Source organism: Neolamprologus multifasciatus, chromosome 20, assembly GCF_963576455.1.
Source record: "Neolamprologus multifasciatus chromosome 20, fNeoMul1.2, whole genome shotgun sequence".
Classification (NCBI taxonomy): Eukaryota; Metazoa; Chordata; class Actinopteri; order Cichliformes; family Cichlidae; genus Neolamprologus; species Neolamprologus multifasciatus.
This window is the reverse complement of record NC_140458.1, coordinates 35,893,231-35,912,936: the sequence shown is the minus strand read 5'-3', so window position 1 is coordinate 35,912,936 and position 19,706 is coordinate 35,893,231. Positions and strand designations below refer to the sequence as shown.

At 44.4% G+C, this 19,706-nt stretch overlaps 1 protein-coding gene across 2 annotated transcripts in view; it reads left to right on the top strand.

Annotated features, from left to right (window-relative positions):
* Positions 1 to 19,706, top strand: part of LOC146495503 (ERC protein 2-like) — a 162,466-nt gene that overhangs the window by 96,572 nt on the left and 46,188 nt on the right. For both annotated transcript variants that reach the window (XM_085146166.1, XM_085146165.1), the window contains 2 exons: positions 13,661 to 13,808; positions 17,549 to 17,710. In XM_085146166.1, the coding sequence (XP_085002292.1) occupies positions 13,661 to 13,808; positions 17,549 to 17,710 (310 nt within the window). The remainder of the gene's footprint in view (positions 1 to 13,660; positions 13,809 to 17,548; positions 17,711 to 19,706) is intronic.

Below are 19,706 nucleotides of genomic sequence, written 5' to 3'. Positions count from 1 at the left end.
CAGTGTTGCTGTTCTGTGACGCAGAGAGATGTCACAATGTTTGCTCACGTGTCTGCACCCATGCAGCAGATCTGTAGCACCGAGGTGGTCTGCAGGCCTTTTTCAGACAAAAGAAAAAGAAAGCTGTTTGTTAATGCTATATCATCACTAGGGATGGGTATCGTTTAGGTTTTATCCGATACCAGTGCCAAACCGGTACTTTTGAAACGGTGCCGGTGCTTAAACGGCGCTTAAAGAATGGAGAACACACACTCAAAAACCTCTCATGTTCAGCTGTTTTTTTGTAAAAAGATAACAATGTTAGCCTTTTCTGCAGCTATGGGGCATATATGGTATCACTCTTGGCTGGAAGCAGCTTAAACAATGGAAAAAACACAAACTTTGTCCAAAAACCTCTCATGTTTAACTGTTTTCCACTTTTTCTTTGGTCATTTTAGCCTTTTTGTCCAGGGTGAAGGGAGTATCTGCCATCAAACAAGAAGACAGCTGCATGTAGCTATGATGGTGTTTGCTAGTTCACCTTACATGCATTAATGTAATAACATGGTTAGCCTACTCAACGTAAATTACACACGAACAACATTAAGCTACTCACGCAGAGAAGAACGGCTGCTGCTGCATCATCATCCTCATCATTTCTGCTACACTGGCAGGGCTAGGGGCCAGGACTCTCCTCTTCGGGTTTTTGGGGGATGTTGCTAACTCCGGGTCGATAACAGGCACCACACCCGCAGTAGATGTGCTCGGTGTGAGGTCTCGCAGCAAGCTATCAAATACGGCGCATTTCTCGGCTTTTAAAAAACGCTATGCGTCGCCAGGTGTTTCATCAGATTTGAGGTGTTACCTCCTTTGACAGCATCACAGTATCAGCTTAAAGCACTTGTTGCAGCTGCTGAGTTTGCATCTGTTGCTGTGAAGTACAGCCAGACTTTGACCGCTTGGTCTTGGACATTTTTAATCTGTAGCTCTGCTCTAAAAGAACGTACGTACCTGGACCCGCCTACTATCCTCGGAAACGTAAAATGATTGGCTAGAATCTAAAGTGTATCACAGCTCAGGAAATAAAGCACCGAAATGTGCGCTGCTTTTCGGTCTGGTTACTACCGTTTATGTCAGAACCGGTACCCATCCCTAATCATCACTGTATATCTCTAAAATGACCTTTATTTTTTATTTTTTTATTTTTAAGTAATGTTTTAAACCTTTTCTGAGCTCTTTTCCATCTGTAATACCGTTCTTCTCTAGTATATCTGCGTGTTTTTCTTCAAGATCCAGGAAACACAAAAACACACCTGCATTTTCTCTGCCGTGTCAAACAGTCAGATTTAGTGTTCACAGAGGGAAAGCGAAGACATCCACACGTGACACAGATTGTTGTAGAAAGCTCTTTGGGCTGCGTTATACCTGAACACACTGTCAGAATGACAAAGAGCAGCTAAGTAGTGGGTGAGGGTGAGAGACCACAAACCAAAAAAAGATCCCACTCTCAGCCACAACTTTCCAGTGTTAATGGAGCAACATCACATATCTACACAGAACAACACAGTGCTAGCTGCCTCCTCATAAGGTGCCCAACGTATGTTTAGAACATTATAATGAACTTAAACTCCTCAGACTCTTAAAATTACATCGAGATGACCACAAAGTGATAATTTAATAGTAAAGGAGTAAAAAAAGAAAGAAAATTCGTGCAGACACACAATCTCCGATATGTAATCATAGCCAGGAAAAGGACTCAGTTGAAGCCATTATTAAAATAACTGTGATGTAATGTGCCGAGGGAGCTGAGTTGGATGTGTATGTTATCTCTCTGGAAATCAGTGAGTCTGTCAGCAGCATGTAACTGCACACTGCCACAGGTCTCTTTATTAAAAAACAGATGTATGCTGGAATTTATGCACAGGTGTGGTGGAGGGCCAGCAGAGCATTTATGACGTTGTGTGTGTTTATCTATGAATATGTGGATTCATTTATAATCTAATGCATGAGAGAAGCAGACGAAGGGAAACTGGTCTCGATGGGAGCAGCTCAAGGTTAGGAGAAAGTCCCCGTCTCTGCTGCAATTATCAAAAGGCGCTTTTTGCTGTTTCATGCTTGCATGTGCATTTATGCGCCTGTGTGTCGGCACCTGCAGCTTTAATTTTCATACCCTCATAAAGTTTGCAAACCCACACTCAGTCTTGCTGTGCCAGTGTCTTCTCACACGAACCTTATTCACAACAGCTATACTTTCAGGTAGCGGGTGGGGGGCGTGTCTATTGGGAATTCACACCAACCGGCGAACCTGCACATCCAGTGACACAACAGACTAAATGTTCCAGAGGCCATCATCTGTCTACACCAGCGTCAAAGTACAAATTACCCAGATTACAGAGCGGCGTGGTTGCATGTGTGAGACTGTGTGTAGGTGTGTTCTTGTGTCTACCTCCGTGTCCACTGTGCACCGGTGCAACTCATTGTGTCTGCAAATGTCCCACGAGTTTGTCTGAGTGCTGCTTTCGCATGTGCATGCCTGTGTGCGTGCGTGAGAGCCACGGAGCGAACATGCTGAAATATGTATTCCTGTTTTTACTGACTGGGAAATAATGGTGACTTTTTAAAATCAGAAGGCCAGGTAGTAATCATGTTTCCCTTTGATCCACGATCCTCACGGATCTGTCTAAATATACAGCAGACGTGTCCAGACCTGGCACAGCTCTTTAATCAACACCCCCACCTCGACCCCTGTGTGTGTGCATTTGTGTATTTCATAGACTTTCTGTCTGGACCCATATTTTATGATGTATCCAGTGTTGGGGAGTAACGGAATACATGTACCGCTGTTACGTATTTAAAATACAAAATATGAGTAACTGTATTCCGTTACAGTTACCGTTTAAAAAGGTGGTATTTAGAATACAGTTACTTTGTTGAAATAAATGGATTACACGGCAGTACTTCCCTGTTTCTTTTTTTTTTTTTTTTTTTTTTTTTTTTCCTTTTTTTTTTTTTTTTTTCTTTTTTTTTCCTTTTTTTTTTTTTCCTTTTTTTTTTTCTTCCCTGTTTCATATTGTGGCGGGTCAGGACTGTTTGGGTTTTGTTTGACAGCTACGTTCTGTTGTTCCAGGCGGCAGCGTTACGGTTGCCATGGTTACAGGGTGACGCTCTCTCTCTGCGTGTTTCCTGGGTGAGAGAGCGCCTGTTGTTGTTGTCGTGCTAAGCTAACAGGCAGAATGCTACAGGTATAGCTCTAAAGAATGTAGCATCATGGGCAGTGTAGTCCGTGCTGCAGGGAGAATGGACTGCCATACACGTTATGTGTCTGTGAGCGAGGGAGGGAGAAAAAGGAAAAGTACGAGCTGTCATCGAGCAGAAACGGGAGCTGGAAGCATGTAAATATAATAATAACCACTGCAGCCAAGAAGAGAGCCTGACGAGCCCAGCTGTAAGTAAGCTATTAAGACTCGACTGTACACCGTGTTCGTGTTTTCCTCTGAAACAATAAGTTCTGTTGGAGCAGCCTTTCAACGCCTCTCTCTGTCTCTGCTAGCAAAGTGACCCAGACAACAAAGTAAAGCTAGTTTTCAGCTACGAGCCGACACGAACCCACCGTATTAGCCAGAGGTCCCTTTACTACGGTTCGGAGCCGCGGACCTTCAGTAACAGTAATAAATCACAGCAATAGTACATTCATGTAGTTGTAAACAGCATGATAATATATTAAGTAACCAAAGTATTCAGAATACGTTACTCTCATTGAGTAATGTAACGGAATACGTTACAGAATACATTTTGGGGCATGTAATCTGTAATCTGTAATGGGATACACTTTAAAAGTAACCTTCCCAACACTGGATGTATATGAGTACAACTCATTACTTCTATGTAATTAAATTTGATAACCGGTTTGGTAAAACACAACTGTGTCACAGCATTTATTTACTGTTAATTCTTTGAAAGGAGCAGTTTCAGCAGAGAGCACGGTCTAGTTATGCAGCTTTTATAATCCCTGAGCTCATGTGTGATTGGAAATAGCTCCGATTGGCTGATGGAGTGTGGGGTGAATGTTAGTGTGACCTTGTGTGTCCTTTACGCAGTGACGGGAAATAGACGAGCGTGAGCTCCAACGAAAGCTATAATTCTGAGAGTCATACCGGCCAAAGCAGAGTACACACATCGTCTGTATCGCGCACACGTACATACACAGTTTGCTCAGTGAAGTCCTCGCTGTGCTGTAGTAACCGCATTAATTGGGTTGTGTAATTGTCTGGCAAAGCATTGTGGGAAACAGCCCATACAGATCTGTCCCTTCACCTCAAACTGCTTTTTAAACACGGACCATCGTCATGACAGTCCCGTCCAGAAAAACGCTGAACATGTGTGTGTGTGATTTACCGCCTGTGTCTTTTTGTGATCCCCTGTTTGTGCGTGTGCGTGTCTATTGCTTCTTTAAGGGAAGTGAGTGTGGTGGCCTCCCATCACCGCATGTCGGCTGTGGTTCAGCTGTGGTCCACTGCCAGGCCTGCATTTGGAGCTCAGAGAAAATACACCAGGGGTTCTCGCTCTCGCTGCTTTGTGGACCCGTCTCTCATCGGTTTGTGTGTACATGTGTATTTTGGGTGAAGCTTTGTATGTGTGTATGTGTTGTAGTGCACCACAATGTTGGACTCCCTGCCCCTGACATTTTAAGGCCTTTTGGCCCCGCGTCATGAGTGCGCACTGTATTTCCAGGCTGAAGTTAGATGACCGGAGTGAGAGAACCCATGGCGAGGACAGGAAAGGCGAGGGGGATGAGGGGAGAGGGGAAAGGCGGGTAATTGAAGGTTTGAGGGTAATATTTAGGCCAAGGATGGCTGTTTCAACGTGTTTGCGTAACCTCCTTGAACTTAATATTTAGCCCCACTTTGGAGTGAGTATAGGGCACGCCACAGCAGAATAGAGAATGATAGAGGGAGATACCGAATGATGGAGAGGCTGAGTCCATGGCCGAGGTAATTCTCTGCTGTAAAGAGTCGCTCCTCTCTTTGATTAGGAAGAGAAAGGGAGGAGAGGAGTGATGGAGCGAGGCCTGAGAAGGAGAAAAAGACATTTCCTGTTCAAAGGCCTGTGATGATCTGTTGGACAGAGGGTTATTATAATGCAGTGGAACATACAAGGCCACAAAGACAGCATTTAAATGACGCAATGCAGAAGGTGTTTCTTTGGAGCTGACTTTAAAGACAGAGTCGATGTGGTGCAGAGAGAAAGGGAAAGTGGTTCATTATCAGTGGATTAGCTCTAACTCTGCAGCAGATCAATGATTGTGGTTGCAGAGGGTTGCACACACTTTAGAAGAAATGTGAGAATGTCAAAGGAATCATTTTTAATGAATGATTAATATTTTGTATTAAGGAAACCGAGGTGGCTTTTATTGTTGCAGATGAAAAAATCAAACAGTTTCATATGATGATGCTGAAGAACGGCGTGTCTGAACATGTAACTATTTATACACTTTCTATTACTGCATATGCACACTTCTCCTCCCTCAGAGGTGTGGATGTGTGTGTCTTCTTACACTGTGTGACTGAAGCTGCTACTCTCACCCTCACCTCTCTGTCAGATGACAGCTTTAAAGGATCCAGCTGCTGTGTGTGTGTCTGTGTCTGTGCCTGTACTTGTGTGCGAGACAGAGCAGCTCTACACGTGTGTGGTACAGTACAGCCTCCTGTCTTGTTTCGTGCGCCTTGGGGAGACACTGTCAGTCAGTCAGCTGAACGACAGTAAAGACAAACCTCCCTTTAAGCGAATGGAAAGCTCTGCTGTTAGGAGGTTTCAGGCCCTCGTGTCAGACAGCTCTTCTGATTGGTTAAAGCTTATCTGATATGGTTTGTGTCTTTATCACACGCACACAATGAGGTTACTCTGGGAAATCTATGCCTGCACACAAACGTACTTGGCCAAGCTCACATGGACACACATCCAGAAAAGATGTTTTAACAACTTTGCTAATTTACCTGGGAGCTGATCACCACACGGGGAGAAAACAAGGCTGGAATAACAGAGCAGATATAATGCAATTAGTTGTTTTGTGGTTGTATTTATAAAATAATAGTTCAATGTTTTATTCAATACATTCATTTGCTTTAAAAAGTGCAGATTGATGCTCGTCTGTGTGCTTTTAAAGTGCAAGATTCAGGATATGTTTGTCTGCTCTGTTCATTGCCCTCTATAGAGTTGACTGTTGGCTGTGAGCAGACACGTCTAAGAGTTGTACAAACTTTATTGTTACAATAAGATGGTGGGTACAATCCAAGCTCGCTGCATCTGGCTATTTTCTGGAAACAATAACCACCAAGTAGAAAACCCATCAAACCCTAATTAACTTTTGAAGTGTTTTTGAGGTATTGGCTGGCATCTGATAGCATTAGTGAGGCTGGCTGTTCTCCTTAGGCCTCATTCACCAATATGTGTATGTGTGTGCATGCTATATTCTTATCCTGTGCAAAACATAACTGCACATGCAAAATTATTACCGCTGACCAGTGTTGTTCTTAGCACCATGTGGGTGTTAGTGAATCGTTCTGATCAATCACACCAAATAAAGCAGCATGCTCGTGCATTCTGCATACTAGCTGCATACTGCCACGCCCCCGTTTCTCTATAAAAAGAAACACGTTTAGCTCGGGGTGAAGGGAGGGAAGTGGATGTTGCAAGAGAGGAAACTGCAACACTAAGAAAAAAAAGGTCTGAAAATGTGGTGTCGGTGTTGGATGCCAGAGAAGACATACCTCTCCAAAGTGATGATGGTTGAGAAAAAACAAACAAAACCAAAAACAGAGGGTATAGCATATCGTTTACCCTGAAACACTCACTCTGGCTAAAGAACAACAAAGAAGATTTCTGACAGTAAAGATAAGAAAGACAGAAAAACTCATCATAAGAAAAAGATGATAACTGGGACAAGAAATACCTGATCTGTGGGGATGGACAAGAAATTCAAGGCAATTATGTAAAAACATCCATATTCTTGAGCATTGAGACGGTAGGATCACTACGTCTGTCAAATTAACACATTGGCAAAATGGCAAAATGCACCGACAGAAGATGAATGTTCTGCAGGTAATGATGCGTTAATATCTAAACAGTGATTCAGTCAGTTCATTTCAGTCATGCATATACTGGTCAGGAACAAGGAGGGGTGAGAATGGGGGCAGTCTGCTGAGAGAAACAATGCACTGTAGCTGCAGGTGTTAGAGAAACTGTTGTACTTCAGATGCTGGAGGCAGCTTAATGAGAATTTTCAATATAAAGGAAATATCTGTTAAAAATGCTGTGACTGTCTCCTCCTTCCTCTGACACTCAGCTAAGTTAAAAGTCCTACAAATACAATCTAAAATAAGGCCACCCACAAAAATACCTTAGAGTTACAAAACTGACACTTTGCCTCTTTTAGTAAATACTAGCTGTAGCTTTGTAAATGCAAAAGCAGGATTGTGATAGATTTGTTTGTAGCACAAATAATTTCATGCACATTTGTGCGTGAAAGGTTTGTATTCAGGGTTTACTCACAGATTTGTGCTTGAGCTCTGATTCTGAACGAGACCCTTGTTCAGTTGTTATTCTAAGCAATCAACCTGAGTGGAGGTTCACACTTTCTGCACTGATATTGTTATTATATCACCCTCCATTGAGTTTTACCAAACACACCTTGATACTTATTTCTGTCTGTAAGAGAGATAAACAAACAAACAGCACTGAAAACATACGGCCGCCTCAACTTGGCTTTAATGTTCATTTACATTCTTGCGTCGACCGAATGCACTTTTCATCTCTTTGTCTGCAGTCACGCAGCCACCTGGTCTCTCGTCTGGGTCTCTCTATCTCCCCCCTCTTTCCTTCTGGAATGCAGCGGTGGCCGTCTGGTCCTGCTCATCTCTGGGAGCAGTCAGCCATCTCTCCTCGTCCCTGCTCCGACTCTAAACATTTGGCTAGTTTTGGCAGATTTGTTGATTTTTGTCCCCTCGTATTTTCCCTCTTGTTGCTGTAAAACTGATACATACTCTTTCAATTAGACTCCCACCACCACCCACCAGTCAGAGCACTAGTGTGGGAGTGGGGGTTAGCAGAGTAAGTGCGTTGTATATTTTATTAGTGAAGTGAAAACACACATAACCTGGTCTAGTTCTGGGAGAACCATCTGCTGTCATGTTTTTTTCTTGGGAAGCGCCGCTCAAGGTTAGCATGTGAAATCTGAAGCTCACAATTTACATGTAATGACCTACATACATACAGCAACTGCTCCAAAGGAACAAACAAGGCAGTCATGCAAGTTTTATTTGTGGTGGGTTTGGATAAATCCTCCCTGTAGATTAAGATAAATAAAGGCTTAAAGCAAACAAAAGGAAGCGGATAATATGTGGATCTTGCATGTGGCTGCAGGTTAGCTGCTACAGGTTAGCATGGAGCTAATCCAAACCAATGCAGCCAAAAGTAGGACCTCATAAAAATAAATTTTACCCACATTTAAAGTTAAGACACGGCTTTATCCTCTCTACTGGCTTTGCAGAAAGCTCACCAAATGTAGGCTGAGTGTGTGCTTTATGTTGGACATTTTTCCTACCTTAGCTGTAAATAACACATGACTCCAAGACCATAAATAATAGTGTCACTCAACCATGCCCCATTCTCATGTCCTCTGCTTGCTCTCACCACAGGCTTCTAGAACTGCCTAGACAGGGGCCCCCAGACTGCACCTTTACACACCCACAATCAAGAAACCACCATAAAATGCCCTAGGAATGTTTCTGCAGAGCCGGACAGTTAAGTGGTGGAAAGGCAGGATCACAAACGGGAAGACGTCATAATAGATGGTTTGGGAGCAGATATTAGAGGACTCCCCGTGTTCCTGCAAACAAAACACATCATACATGCACACATGGAGATGAAAGCACGTTTATGGACAGGCAAACACATGCACACATGAATATGCAGCACATGCACACACTGCGCTGAGGGGTAGACAGTATTGATGGTTCCCTCGGGCATCGCGCAGACGCATCTGTTTCTGTCCGGCTGACTCTCCACGCTCATAATTTCAAGTAAGTCATAACACAAATTATAAACACATATCCCTCAACCGTGACACCTAGGAATAACAACATGCAGTGCACTGAGCTGATTTAGGGTATGCTGGGACTCCTAAATCTTTACCTTTGCTCCTTTCTTCCCTTCCTCCTCTCCTCTCCCCTTCTTTTCTTCCCTCTTTCCTCTCGCTCATGCAACACAGGTGGCACTCAGTCTTGTCAAACACTCCCTTTCTCCTGCTACCTTCATCTCTTGCCATCTTTTTTATTGTTTGTTTTTCTCCACATTGACACATCCCACAGTATCTCTTCACATCAAAACCTCACTCTTTCATGTGCGAACGTACCCAGATTCATGCTCACTTTTAACCCCATCTTAACCCTTTTGTCTCGCAGAAATCTGCCTGACCTGACGGTGCACCGCGTGCCTTTGTAAAGCGCTCTGAGCAGCAGCTCCACCTCGAAGATATCTTCATCACCTCTTCTGTCTCCTCGTGCCTCACATCTCAACTTCTTTCTTTCCATATTGTCTCCCCCCCAACACACACACACTTCACATCACACAGTCATGTACTTCAGCCATCCATCTCCCACGTCTGTAGATTCAAATGTCTCAATATGTCCCAGAGACCATGAAGCTTCAATTGGAATCACATGTTGTAGCCGAGCTGAGAATTTCACCCCTTATAAATAAAATGTCAGTTCAGCTGTTCTGCAGAACCTCGCGTTTTCCTCACAGAACTATAGTTGAGCTGTCTTTATCTCTCTTTAAGGCTGCGCAGTTGTTTGTCTGAGCGTCGTGTTTATCACGTCAGCTAAACTGCAGTCACCTCGCAGAGCAGCTTTTTGACACCAGAGCTCCAGCAGTCGGATTTATACGTCCTTTTATTAGCATACCTCATGACCTTCCAGTGCTGGGGTTTGACTTTTATGAAGACTAATCACAAGTTTGTCATGAAAAACCATTTCATTGTCACCCTTTCAATTGGGGGGGGATGAAGATAATCCTTTGTTTGTCTGGGACAGGCCAAGTCAAAGTTAAGAGGGAGTAAAACCAGAGAGGAGGAGAGAAAGAGGGTTCACCCACTCACGATCAGCAGATAGAGCATCTGTGTGTGTGTGTGGGGGGGGGCCTGACAGATGACTCCTGTCTTCTAGATTAATGCACATTACAAGTCTGTTCAACAACGGAGGCCAAACGGCCACTTAAATTAGATGTGATTAAATACTCCAGTGTGATTCAGGTTCAAAGACTGTTAGTAATACTAATCAGCACACACACACACAGACACACACAGACACACACAATCACCGGCTGAGGATGTAGGAGACGAGGTTTACAGGCAGACTAATCACAATAATGCCTCTTTTTTATTGTTTTAGGAAGACATCGCTCAGCAGATCCCACAGCACCACTTAGCGAGCACCAACAAGGAGACTTCACTGTAACGCGCTTTGTTCGTTTAGAGACTGGAAGCGATTTAGCTTGCATTGAACCGTGGCACCACTCTGGCTCACAGGGTTCGTTTTGTTCTCGGGTTCGATCAGCTTCTCTTGGGACTGACGTAGGCGAACGCAGGTGTAATGAAGGTGACAGCAGCATATACCACGCTTCAGCTGTAATCTGACTCACGCTGTAATATATTATTATATTTGAGTATAATAAGTAATATAATATTATATTATATATTTGAGTTTCATTGCTGCATTGACATAATGAATGATGAATTTAAATAGGACTGAAGAGAATTATAGGACATTTCTTTAGATGGAGGAAAATTCATCCTTGTTATATTATAATTGTCCATCCATCCATCTTCATCCGCTTTATCCGAGGCCGGGTCGCGGGGGCAGCAGCCTAAGCAAAGAGGCCCAGACCTCCCTCTCCCCAGCCACCTCCTCCAGCTTATCCGGGGGAACACCAAGGCGTTCCCAGGCCAGCCGAGAGATATAATCTCTCCAGTGTGTCCTGGGTCTGCCCCGGGGCCTCCTCCCGGTGGGACATGCCCAGAACACCTCACCCAGGAGGCGCCCAGGAGGCATCCTTGTCAGATGCCCGAACCACCTCAGCTGGCTCCTTTCGATGTGGAGCAGCAGCGGCTCTACTCTGAGCCCCTCCCGGATGGCCGAACTTCTCACCCTATCTCTAAGGGAGAGGCCAGCCACCCTTCGGAGGAAGCTCATTTCTGCCGCTTGTATCCGCGATCTCGTTCTTTCGGTCACTCCCCACAGCTCGTGGCCACAGGTGAGGGTAGGGACGTAGATCGACCGGTAAATTGAGAGCTTCGCTTTTACGCTCAGCTCCCTCTTCTCCACGACGGACCGGTGCAGCGTCCACATTACTGCAGCCGCCGCACCAATCCGTCTGTCGATCTCCGGCTCCCTTCTCCCATCACTCGCGAACAAGACCCCGAGATACTTGAACTCCTCCACTTGGGGCAGGAACTCATCGCCGACCCGGAGTGGGCACTCCACCCTTTTCCGGCTGAGAACCATGGCCTCAGATTTGGATTTGTCTTTTTTATTATTAGGAAACACAAGTTTATTCAGCAGAGACGATGTAAATGTCCTTCATGAAGGGCTCAGAAAGTGGCTCTCTGCATTTCCTGATACATTCAAAGTGGGGTTGATTCCCTGAACGTTTAAAAGCACTCTCCTCTTGTGCCATCCTGGCTTTGCCCGCTGTTTCAGCTGTTTAAACTGTAGAAAGTCCCGTTCTTAATGCTGTGCATTAAAGGAATACTTTTGCATTCAAGCATTCATGCTGTATTTACTGCAGCATTTTGACCCGTGAAGATAAAATTCTGCAGCTCCGTCTGTGTGAACTTTATCTTAAAAGAGATCCGAGCGTTCGCTGTGAGGCTGCTTGGATGCGGTTCAATATTTTTGTGCTTCCATGTCTGGCAATGTGGTGTAAAGATGGCCATCCTGCGTGTAGGCTTCGGCCGTTAATCTGACACAGTGTTTATGATCAGTGACATGTTGTGCTGCATTCCTTGCCCATATATGACTCTGTTCATCACCTCCTCTCTATTTGAAACGGGCACTGCTGTTGTGCCATTCTTTAAAATCCAGAAGTCATCACGTTTGTTCAGCTTTGTGATGGTGAACAGTATCAGGACGGATTTATAAACAGAGTTTTCTATGTGGACTTTTTATTTATTTATTTATTTAATTCTTTAGCTGATTTAGACTAAGAACGGCAGCTCAAGAAAAATAAGCCTGCAGTCTGTGTGTGTGTGTGTGTGTGTGTGTGTGTGTGTGTGTGTGTGTGTGTGTGTGTGTGTGTGTGTGTGTGTGTGTGTTCCCATTACAGTGAGCATTAAAAGGAAAAACACTGGAGGTGTGGGGAGACGAAAAGTGTCACTTTGGTCCTGCGCTGTGATTAATGGTGTGATTAGCTGCTCCAGTCCATGTCAGAACCCACATGCATGCACACGCAAACACATGCGCACGACACAAGTACACACCAGTACACAAAGAGCTATTAATGGCCCTGAATGGGAGAATCCAGATGCGGCCTGCAGATAATTGTACTAAAAACATCAAATGTGGAGTCCCAGGCCAGCGGGACTTTATTCTGAGTTCAGCGTGTTTATTTTTCGTAATTTAGTTATTTCTGCAGGGACTTAAATCATGGAATAAAAACACCCTAATGCAGGTCAATTTTTAATAAAGAGCGAAGTGTATTTTTAACGCACCCTCCTCTCTCTTCCTTTCACCTCACACAAACCCACAGATGACCTCGACATGCTGCTTTAATACCCTCTTCATTTCAAATTTAACAGTCTGGAGTATTCAGCTTAAAATAACTGAAGTGTCTACACTGAAGGTATGAACCGGTGAACTAGTTTGGTGTGATGATCATTCAGACAAACTTCTCAAAAGATGAAGACAAAGAAAATCATAAAATGAGCTGAAGTGTGTTTAGAGATTCTTTATTTTCGTCAAAGGAAACAACATAAAGAGCCAAAGCAGAGGTTTGTCCATGCCTGGTTAACTGTGTAATGTATATGCTTACCAAAGTCTGAAAACAGAATCTGTTAGTCACAAATTTAGAGCAAACACATCCTGCTGATGACTGTGATGAAGAGTCATCGCTGATCTTCCCCTAACACACAGACTTTACACAACATCAAGCTCTGTGGGATTAAATTAGTACATCTGGTTGTGTGCATGATGAAGTTTGCTGGTATGTCCTCCTCGCCCCCCTGCACCTGTGCACAGTCATTTGAAGCCACCCCCTCTGTGCACAGTCACAAACATGCAAACACACACAGACACTGTGGGAACAGGGGTGACATAAGAAAGATGTCATATCCTGCTCAGCCTGCTCCATTAGGTCCTGTTACACTATTGCATGCTCGTGAGTCACAGTAAGGTACCACAAATACTACACTTAGCCGACCACTTCAAAGATGTCTGCTTCTTCTCTGTGGAGTCGCTGTCTGAGTTCAGGGAGCATTAGTGAGCTTCCTGTGACATCTCTGTGCAGCTGCGGTGGGGCTGTCTGCAGTCGACACCTGTCTGTTTTCTAAATATTAAAAGCGTGACGTGACTTGCTGTTAACACTTTACCCATCAGTCAGTACGGTCCTTTTCTTTTTCTCACCCTGTCAGGCAGCAGGCTTTGCTTGCAGCCATCAGTGAAAAGGATGCCAACATCGCCCTGCTCGAATTATCCTCCTCCAAACGCAAGAAAGCCCAGGAGGAAGTGATGGCTCTGAAGAGGGAGAAGGACAGGCTCATGCACCAGCTCAAGCAGCAGGTAAATCCACCATATTTATCTACAAAGCTGTTTGTTTTGCCTTTTGGTCACATTTTACAACAGATTCTGGCGTTGCTAATCAAAGCAGGGCTGCTGCAGATCATGATCGTTTACATTAAAGATACCTCATGGGAGGAGTTTTAAAATAGGAACAGATAGACGTGAATAATTGCTGGTAGTTAACGGAAAGCCCCACGCCTCTAACCACACTTATTGCATTTAGTCATCAAAAAGTTACTCAAGCAGAAGCTGTGAGTCCAGATCCAGGCATGTAAACACAAACGCAGAGCTGTTCCCTCAACAGTCGTGTTGCAGTCGCACACGTATGTTTGTATCACCAGTGAATCAGCAGCAGACTTTTCTGTCTGACATCTTGCGGTGAAACACAGATAAATCCCAGAACACGCGTGTACACATTCACCTATTTCCATCCTACCTCGCAGTGTGACACGGCCTGAGAGAAGCATGTGGATCATTAAGGTCTAGTCAGACCACATCAGTGACTGATCCAACATGAATGTTAATCGTAATGAGCTAACAGCAGGGCGTCCATATATACGATCTCCTGAGTCACAGGGGCTTCTGGGAAAGATGGTGCATTTAAAAGTCAACAGATGCAGTGGCTGCTTGTGCATTTAAGCGCAAATCTATGTTTGTGCCTCGTAAACGGGAAAGAGGTTCGGGGGGGGCAACTCCATTTGAGGAATTTCAAGGAAAGCCTATTATCTGTTAATCGCCATTGGATTCGTCATGCTTTCCCGTTGGGTAACTAGCAGTTACAGTACACCTGATGATGCGATGAGCTCTAATTGCAACGGTGTGGTCTGTAGGCCCAGGGCAAGAACAAAGGGTGCAAGTGAAGAGGAAGAGTGAGGGAAAGCTGATGACGAGCATGCTTTCTTCTTTTTCGTGCATGCAACTAGTCTTTAAGTCTTTAAAAATGCATGCGCATGTAAATTGTAAATATTGGAGCTGCAGCCCTACAGACACAGTGCCACAGCTCTGAAAATGAACACCTTGTCATTTATTATGGTAGGGAGGTCGTAAGGTAAGTAGTTCCTGCATCACTGTGCTTCGTTCCATTTTGCAAAGTGAGCTCTCTGCAGGTTGTGTTCTTTAACATCACACACAAGCTGTCTGTCCACTGACCCGTTGACACACATCAGGATAGGGTGCTGTCCCCAGGTCCTTAACTGCAAGTGTCGGAAGGAAACCGACCAGGAAATGCCAAAGAATTATGGGACTCGAAGTCTCTTAGGAGAAAATTGATCTTGACACAGCAGATAGATTTACAGATAGCTTTGCCCCGTCTGACCTCCTCATATCCCTCTTGTTCAAGATCGAGTACATATGTGTGCATGTGTGTGTGTGTGTGAGGCACGTGCTCGCAGACAAACTTTTCTTTCATTGGACTTGCAAAGGCAAAGACCTTCTTCAGCACATTTGCAAACACAGAGACACACACGAAGAGTGTAGCGCTTAGATTTGTGAGGAGAGTCTGGACAAATGTGTCCCCATGTGGGAATACTCTGCAGCCAGGTGATGAATGGCCACACATCAGCGGTGCTGTGAAGCTGACAACCTCTCCTTTTCTCTTTTGCACTTGAGCATCCATCCTCTCATTAAGGCTTGTGTGAGAATATGTGGCTGCCTGGAGCTGGGTCCCTGCTCTGTTTTTACACATATGCAAATACACCCAGATGCAGATAAAAAGCAGCGTGTGTAAATGTTGTGAAAATGGTGCAGCCTTTCGCCAGCTGCCTGTTTATTTAAGTCCTTTCTTGTCAGCCTCTTGTGTCCATATGTGTTAACACAGCCTTTCTCTAATCAGGGCAGGGCTGTGATTTACGGAGGGCTTGGATTGAGGTTTGGGTGCAGCTGCAAGCACAGCAGCCGTCACTGCAGCGCACGTTAACACAAACACACACACTGCACAGGTACAGCCCACGTCTGTTTTGGTTAGAGGTGTCTAACTCTATCCCCCAGTAGTGCCACCTGCGCCTGCTCGAGACTGATCTGCGAGCAAACCTGGAGGCCATTACTGTGCTGTTTACCTGCCACAGCTACTAATTAACACTAATTAAAACACACAGTCAACCTCTCAGGCATTTTATGTGTGAACACCTTCTTTGCACTTGCATGCAGGAACGCTTCAGTACGAAGAGTGTGTGTGTGTGTGTGTGTGTGTCTGTGTGTGTGTGTGTGTGTGTGTGTCTCTGTTGGATAAACTTATATGGCCACATGTGGGCTGTCCTGACCACACAACCAGATTCTTCCAAAAGTCATTCATCACGTCATTCGTTGGTGTTTGTGTCTCAGGTCATTAAATATTAAATATGTGCTCTCTCTCACACACACACACACACACACACACACACACACACACACACACACACACACACACACACTTAGACTTCTAGCTTCTACCAAATATGGTTGTTATTAGATGAAGAGGAACATGGTTCCCATTAAATTAGCAGCAGTGACATTTCTATGTGACCTTTCGCTGCATCTTTAGAATAAGCCACACAGATTTTAAACCGTGTTATTAAGTATTGCGGCGGCCGTATCAGTGCAGCAGCTGATCATTGTCCTAGCCTCAATGACAGCTGTCAGCTCTGTTGAACTGAGACCCGTCCTGCCCAGTCACACCTGCTAATGTCAACACCTGAGGTCATGGAGGGCTGTGCACCTCAATCTTGCCTTTAACACCTCTAACCACTGGTCTGGTGTCTATTTGAGCCCTCCCCCCCCCTAACTTTTCATCTGTACCCTTGTTGCCTCTCTCACCACAGTGTCAGAGGTTCTCGCCTTATCTGAGCGGCTCTTCTGCGATTTAGAGTAATTGCTAACCTCTTTAATGCCAGCCACATCCGCTCCTGTGATCCTGACTGGCTCGTTTCCTCAGTCATTAGGCCTCAGCTTCTTATCTCAGCAGCAATGTCCCCAGGCCTCTAACTACTGCAACACCATCTCCCTCCTATCGGCACAGCTGACTCCAGCTTTTTTTGCCTCTGCCTGCCATGACGGCCTCTCATTTAAACAAAGGGGGCTGTAACATCGTGGACGGGAAACTTCATCCCACCTCTGCAGTCACGTCTGCCCTCAGAGGAAATATGTGCAGTTAAGGGAATAAAGCTGAGCCTGTCAGTATATCTGTGTCTATCAGCCGGCCTCACTGCAGACTGTTAATGTTAGTCAGGCTGGGCTGTTATCTGTGTCCACAGCAGTGATGCTGGCAGCATGACAGCCTCTCCCACACAAACACACACAGATGCATAAACTCAAACAAAGGGCACTCAGTCATACCCGTTTACAGACATGCAGAGATGCATATTTGAGTGTAATTTTAATCAGTGACATGTAGCATGAGGTTGCTTCGTGACGGCTGTGGCCTTGGGCAAAACACAAAACACTAACTAACTGTTCTTACTCGGATCTGTGTAATCCAATTAAATGATAATCTACATCAGGGATGACGTTTGACAGACTTATGACTTTTTTCCGACTCACTCAATTTACGACCTGTCAAATGTCGTTAGCGGCAACGTTTGTAACATCTTCGACGGCTTTCAACACCCCCACCTCCACCCAAAACATCCTCGACCTAATCAGTTTATGACCCAGAGAATATTTTCAAAGAACAAATGAGCGCTGCTGCAGAAAAATAGCCTGTGGTTGTTCTAATTATACGTGTTTTCGTTGTTGTTTATCTCTGTGTTTTGGGTTTTTGTTCGCAGACTCAAAGCAGAATGAAGATGATTGCTGATAACTATGAGGAAGATTACATCCATCCCCAGCATCACCCTCATCATTCGCACCACATGCACCCAGCAAACGTCCATCACCGGAGCTTGCCACGAGCGCCTCTCCACGCCAACCACCGACCCCCTGTGGAGCAGGTCGGCACGAACACGCACGCAGCTCAGAGCTGTTTACACAGGCGTGACGCAGGCTCTCGCCTTCATCATTTTAAAAGCAATTTAAATTTCATATTTGTCATTTCACCACGAGTCAGTTGTGGTTAGAACTGACAGCAGGAAATTTCCCTTCTCTATTTGCCTCGGTCTTTTCTCTCTCAAGTCCATTTGTTCTTGCCAAAATCATTTATATCATTTAGAAAAACAGGCCTGAAGGGGACACACGAGTGCTTTTGATATTTCTATGTGAGATCAGTTTATGTGTCATTCATCTCTCAATCACGCTCACATCCAGCCTTGCCTCAGGACTTAATTTGGTTGTCTGAACACCGTTAACGGATAACAAACTGATTCTGTTAGTAGCCCAAAGTTGATGTGTATTTCCCTGAAAACAGTGTAAATGTGCATAAGCGTGCGCTTGCCTGTAGGTATGCGTTCGCATGCAGAGCTGCACACCTGAGCCTGTTGATGTCATGTAAGCACACGAAACCACTAACAGGAGAATCTTCAAAGAAAGAGATGATGCCACAGCACCGACTGATAAAACTTCTTGTATTCTGCATGTAATTTAAACTCATCACAGCTCTTTTCAGCCACTGATTGGGGGGATTCCACACTCGCTGGTAGATTGTGGGAGGGTTAAGACGAATACTGGGGATTTCCACTGAGTCGAATTTTGTTTGTTCTATTCGATATGCATTATTGCATCTTTATATACCGTACATATTTCTCAAACCTCTTTCTAAAATGGGATCAAGCATGCAGCGGGCATCCCCTGCACTCAGCAACTAAACTCACGCACATGCTTCAAAGCACACAGCTGTATCCATCATTACCCCACACATACCTGAGCAGTATGTAAGGATTCAATACATTTTTGCTGTTAGCGCCTATGAATCTAAAATACATCACAGTTATATATTATATACACAGTTGCAGTGTTCAGTCTGAATCTATATTTGAAGTCTATAGGAATGCAGACTATGCTCCACTGAACAAGCACGACTTTAGCACCTTGCTTGTGTTCTCTATGTTATGTTATATTTTAAATTCGCCTTGGTAAAATATTATCCCACTATTACACCACATTGTTTCTCTGTATCACTTGCAGCCACAGTAGACTTTCTCCTGAGCTGTGAACAGCAGGGGTTTTGTTTTTACTGTCACACATTACTCCACGTCACTTTGTACTTATAAATATCTTTGCCTCAGTATGACTACCCGGCGCAGTTTTACTGCAACAGTGTTTATAGTGTTTGACATATGAAACAGTACCTCTCTGCAAGTGATACTTCAACTTTTGCAAGTTGGACTGAAAACAGCTTGAGAAAAAAGTATTATTAGGGTTTCTGGGAAATCTTGTTAAGAATGTACAGAATAACAAAATCAGTCATAAATCTGTGGCGATTGGCTGGATTATGCTCACTGTTAAGGGTGAATTTTTATGTCTATACAAGAGAGCTGCGATGGCTCATCCTTACTGTGCGGCGTTTGGGGGAAACGAAAGCCGAAGATTAAACGTGCAAGAATAAGAAAAGGAAAATGTTCACAGAGAACAGATTAGACCTTGGATTAGAGAAAAGAAATGTGTGATAGCAGTTTCCTCTGCGGTAACGATGAAAAATCATTCTCTGAAGTTTGGAAACTAGTCGTTGCCGTTTCCTTGGAAATGTCTGTTCTTGCGAGCTTTGCTATTCAAACACATTTGAATGGTTTTACAGAGTCTGACGTCAAACAGATCACGCGTTGTGTAAACTTTGTAAAAACTCACTTTAAACTAAAAGTGGCAGCATGTCGGGCCAGTCGCAGCCCACGAGACAAAGGACGCAGTGGAGAAATGTCTCTGAAACTCAGATGCTAACTCCTCGGTCATGACTCAAGGAAAATATCAGACGCCCTCGGGTTTCAGTGTCGTGACAGGTCAGGGCACCGGCAGAAGGAAATCACGGGGCGCGTTTTATATTTGAAAGATATTTCC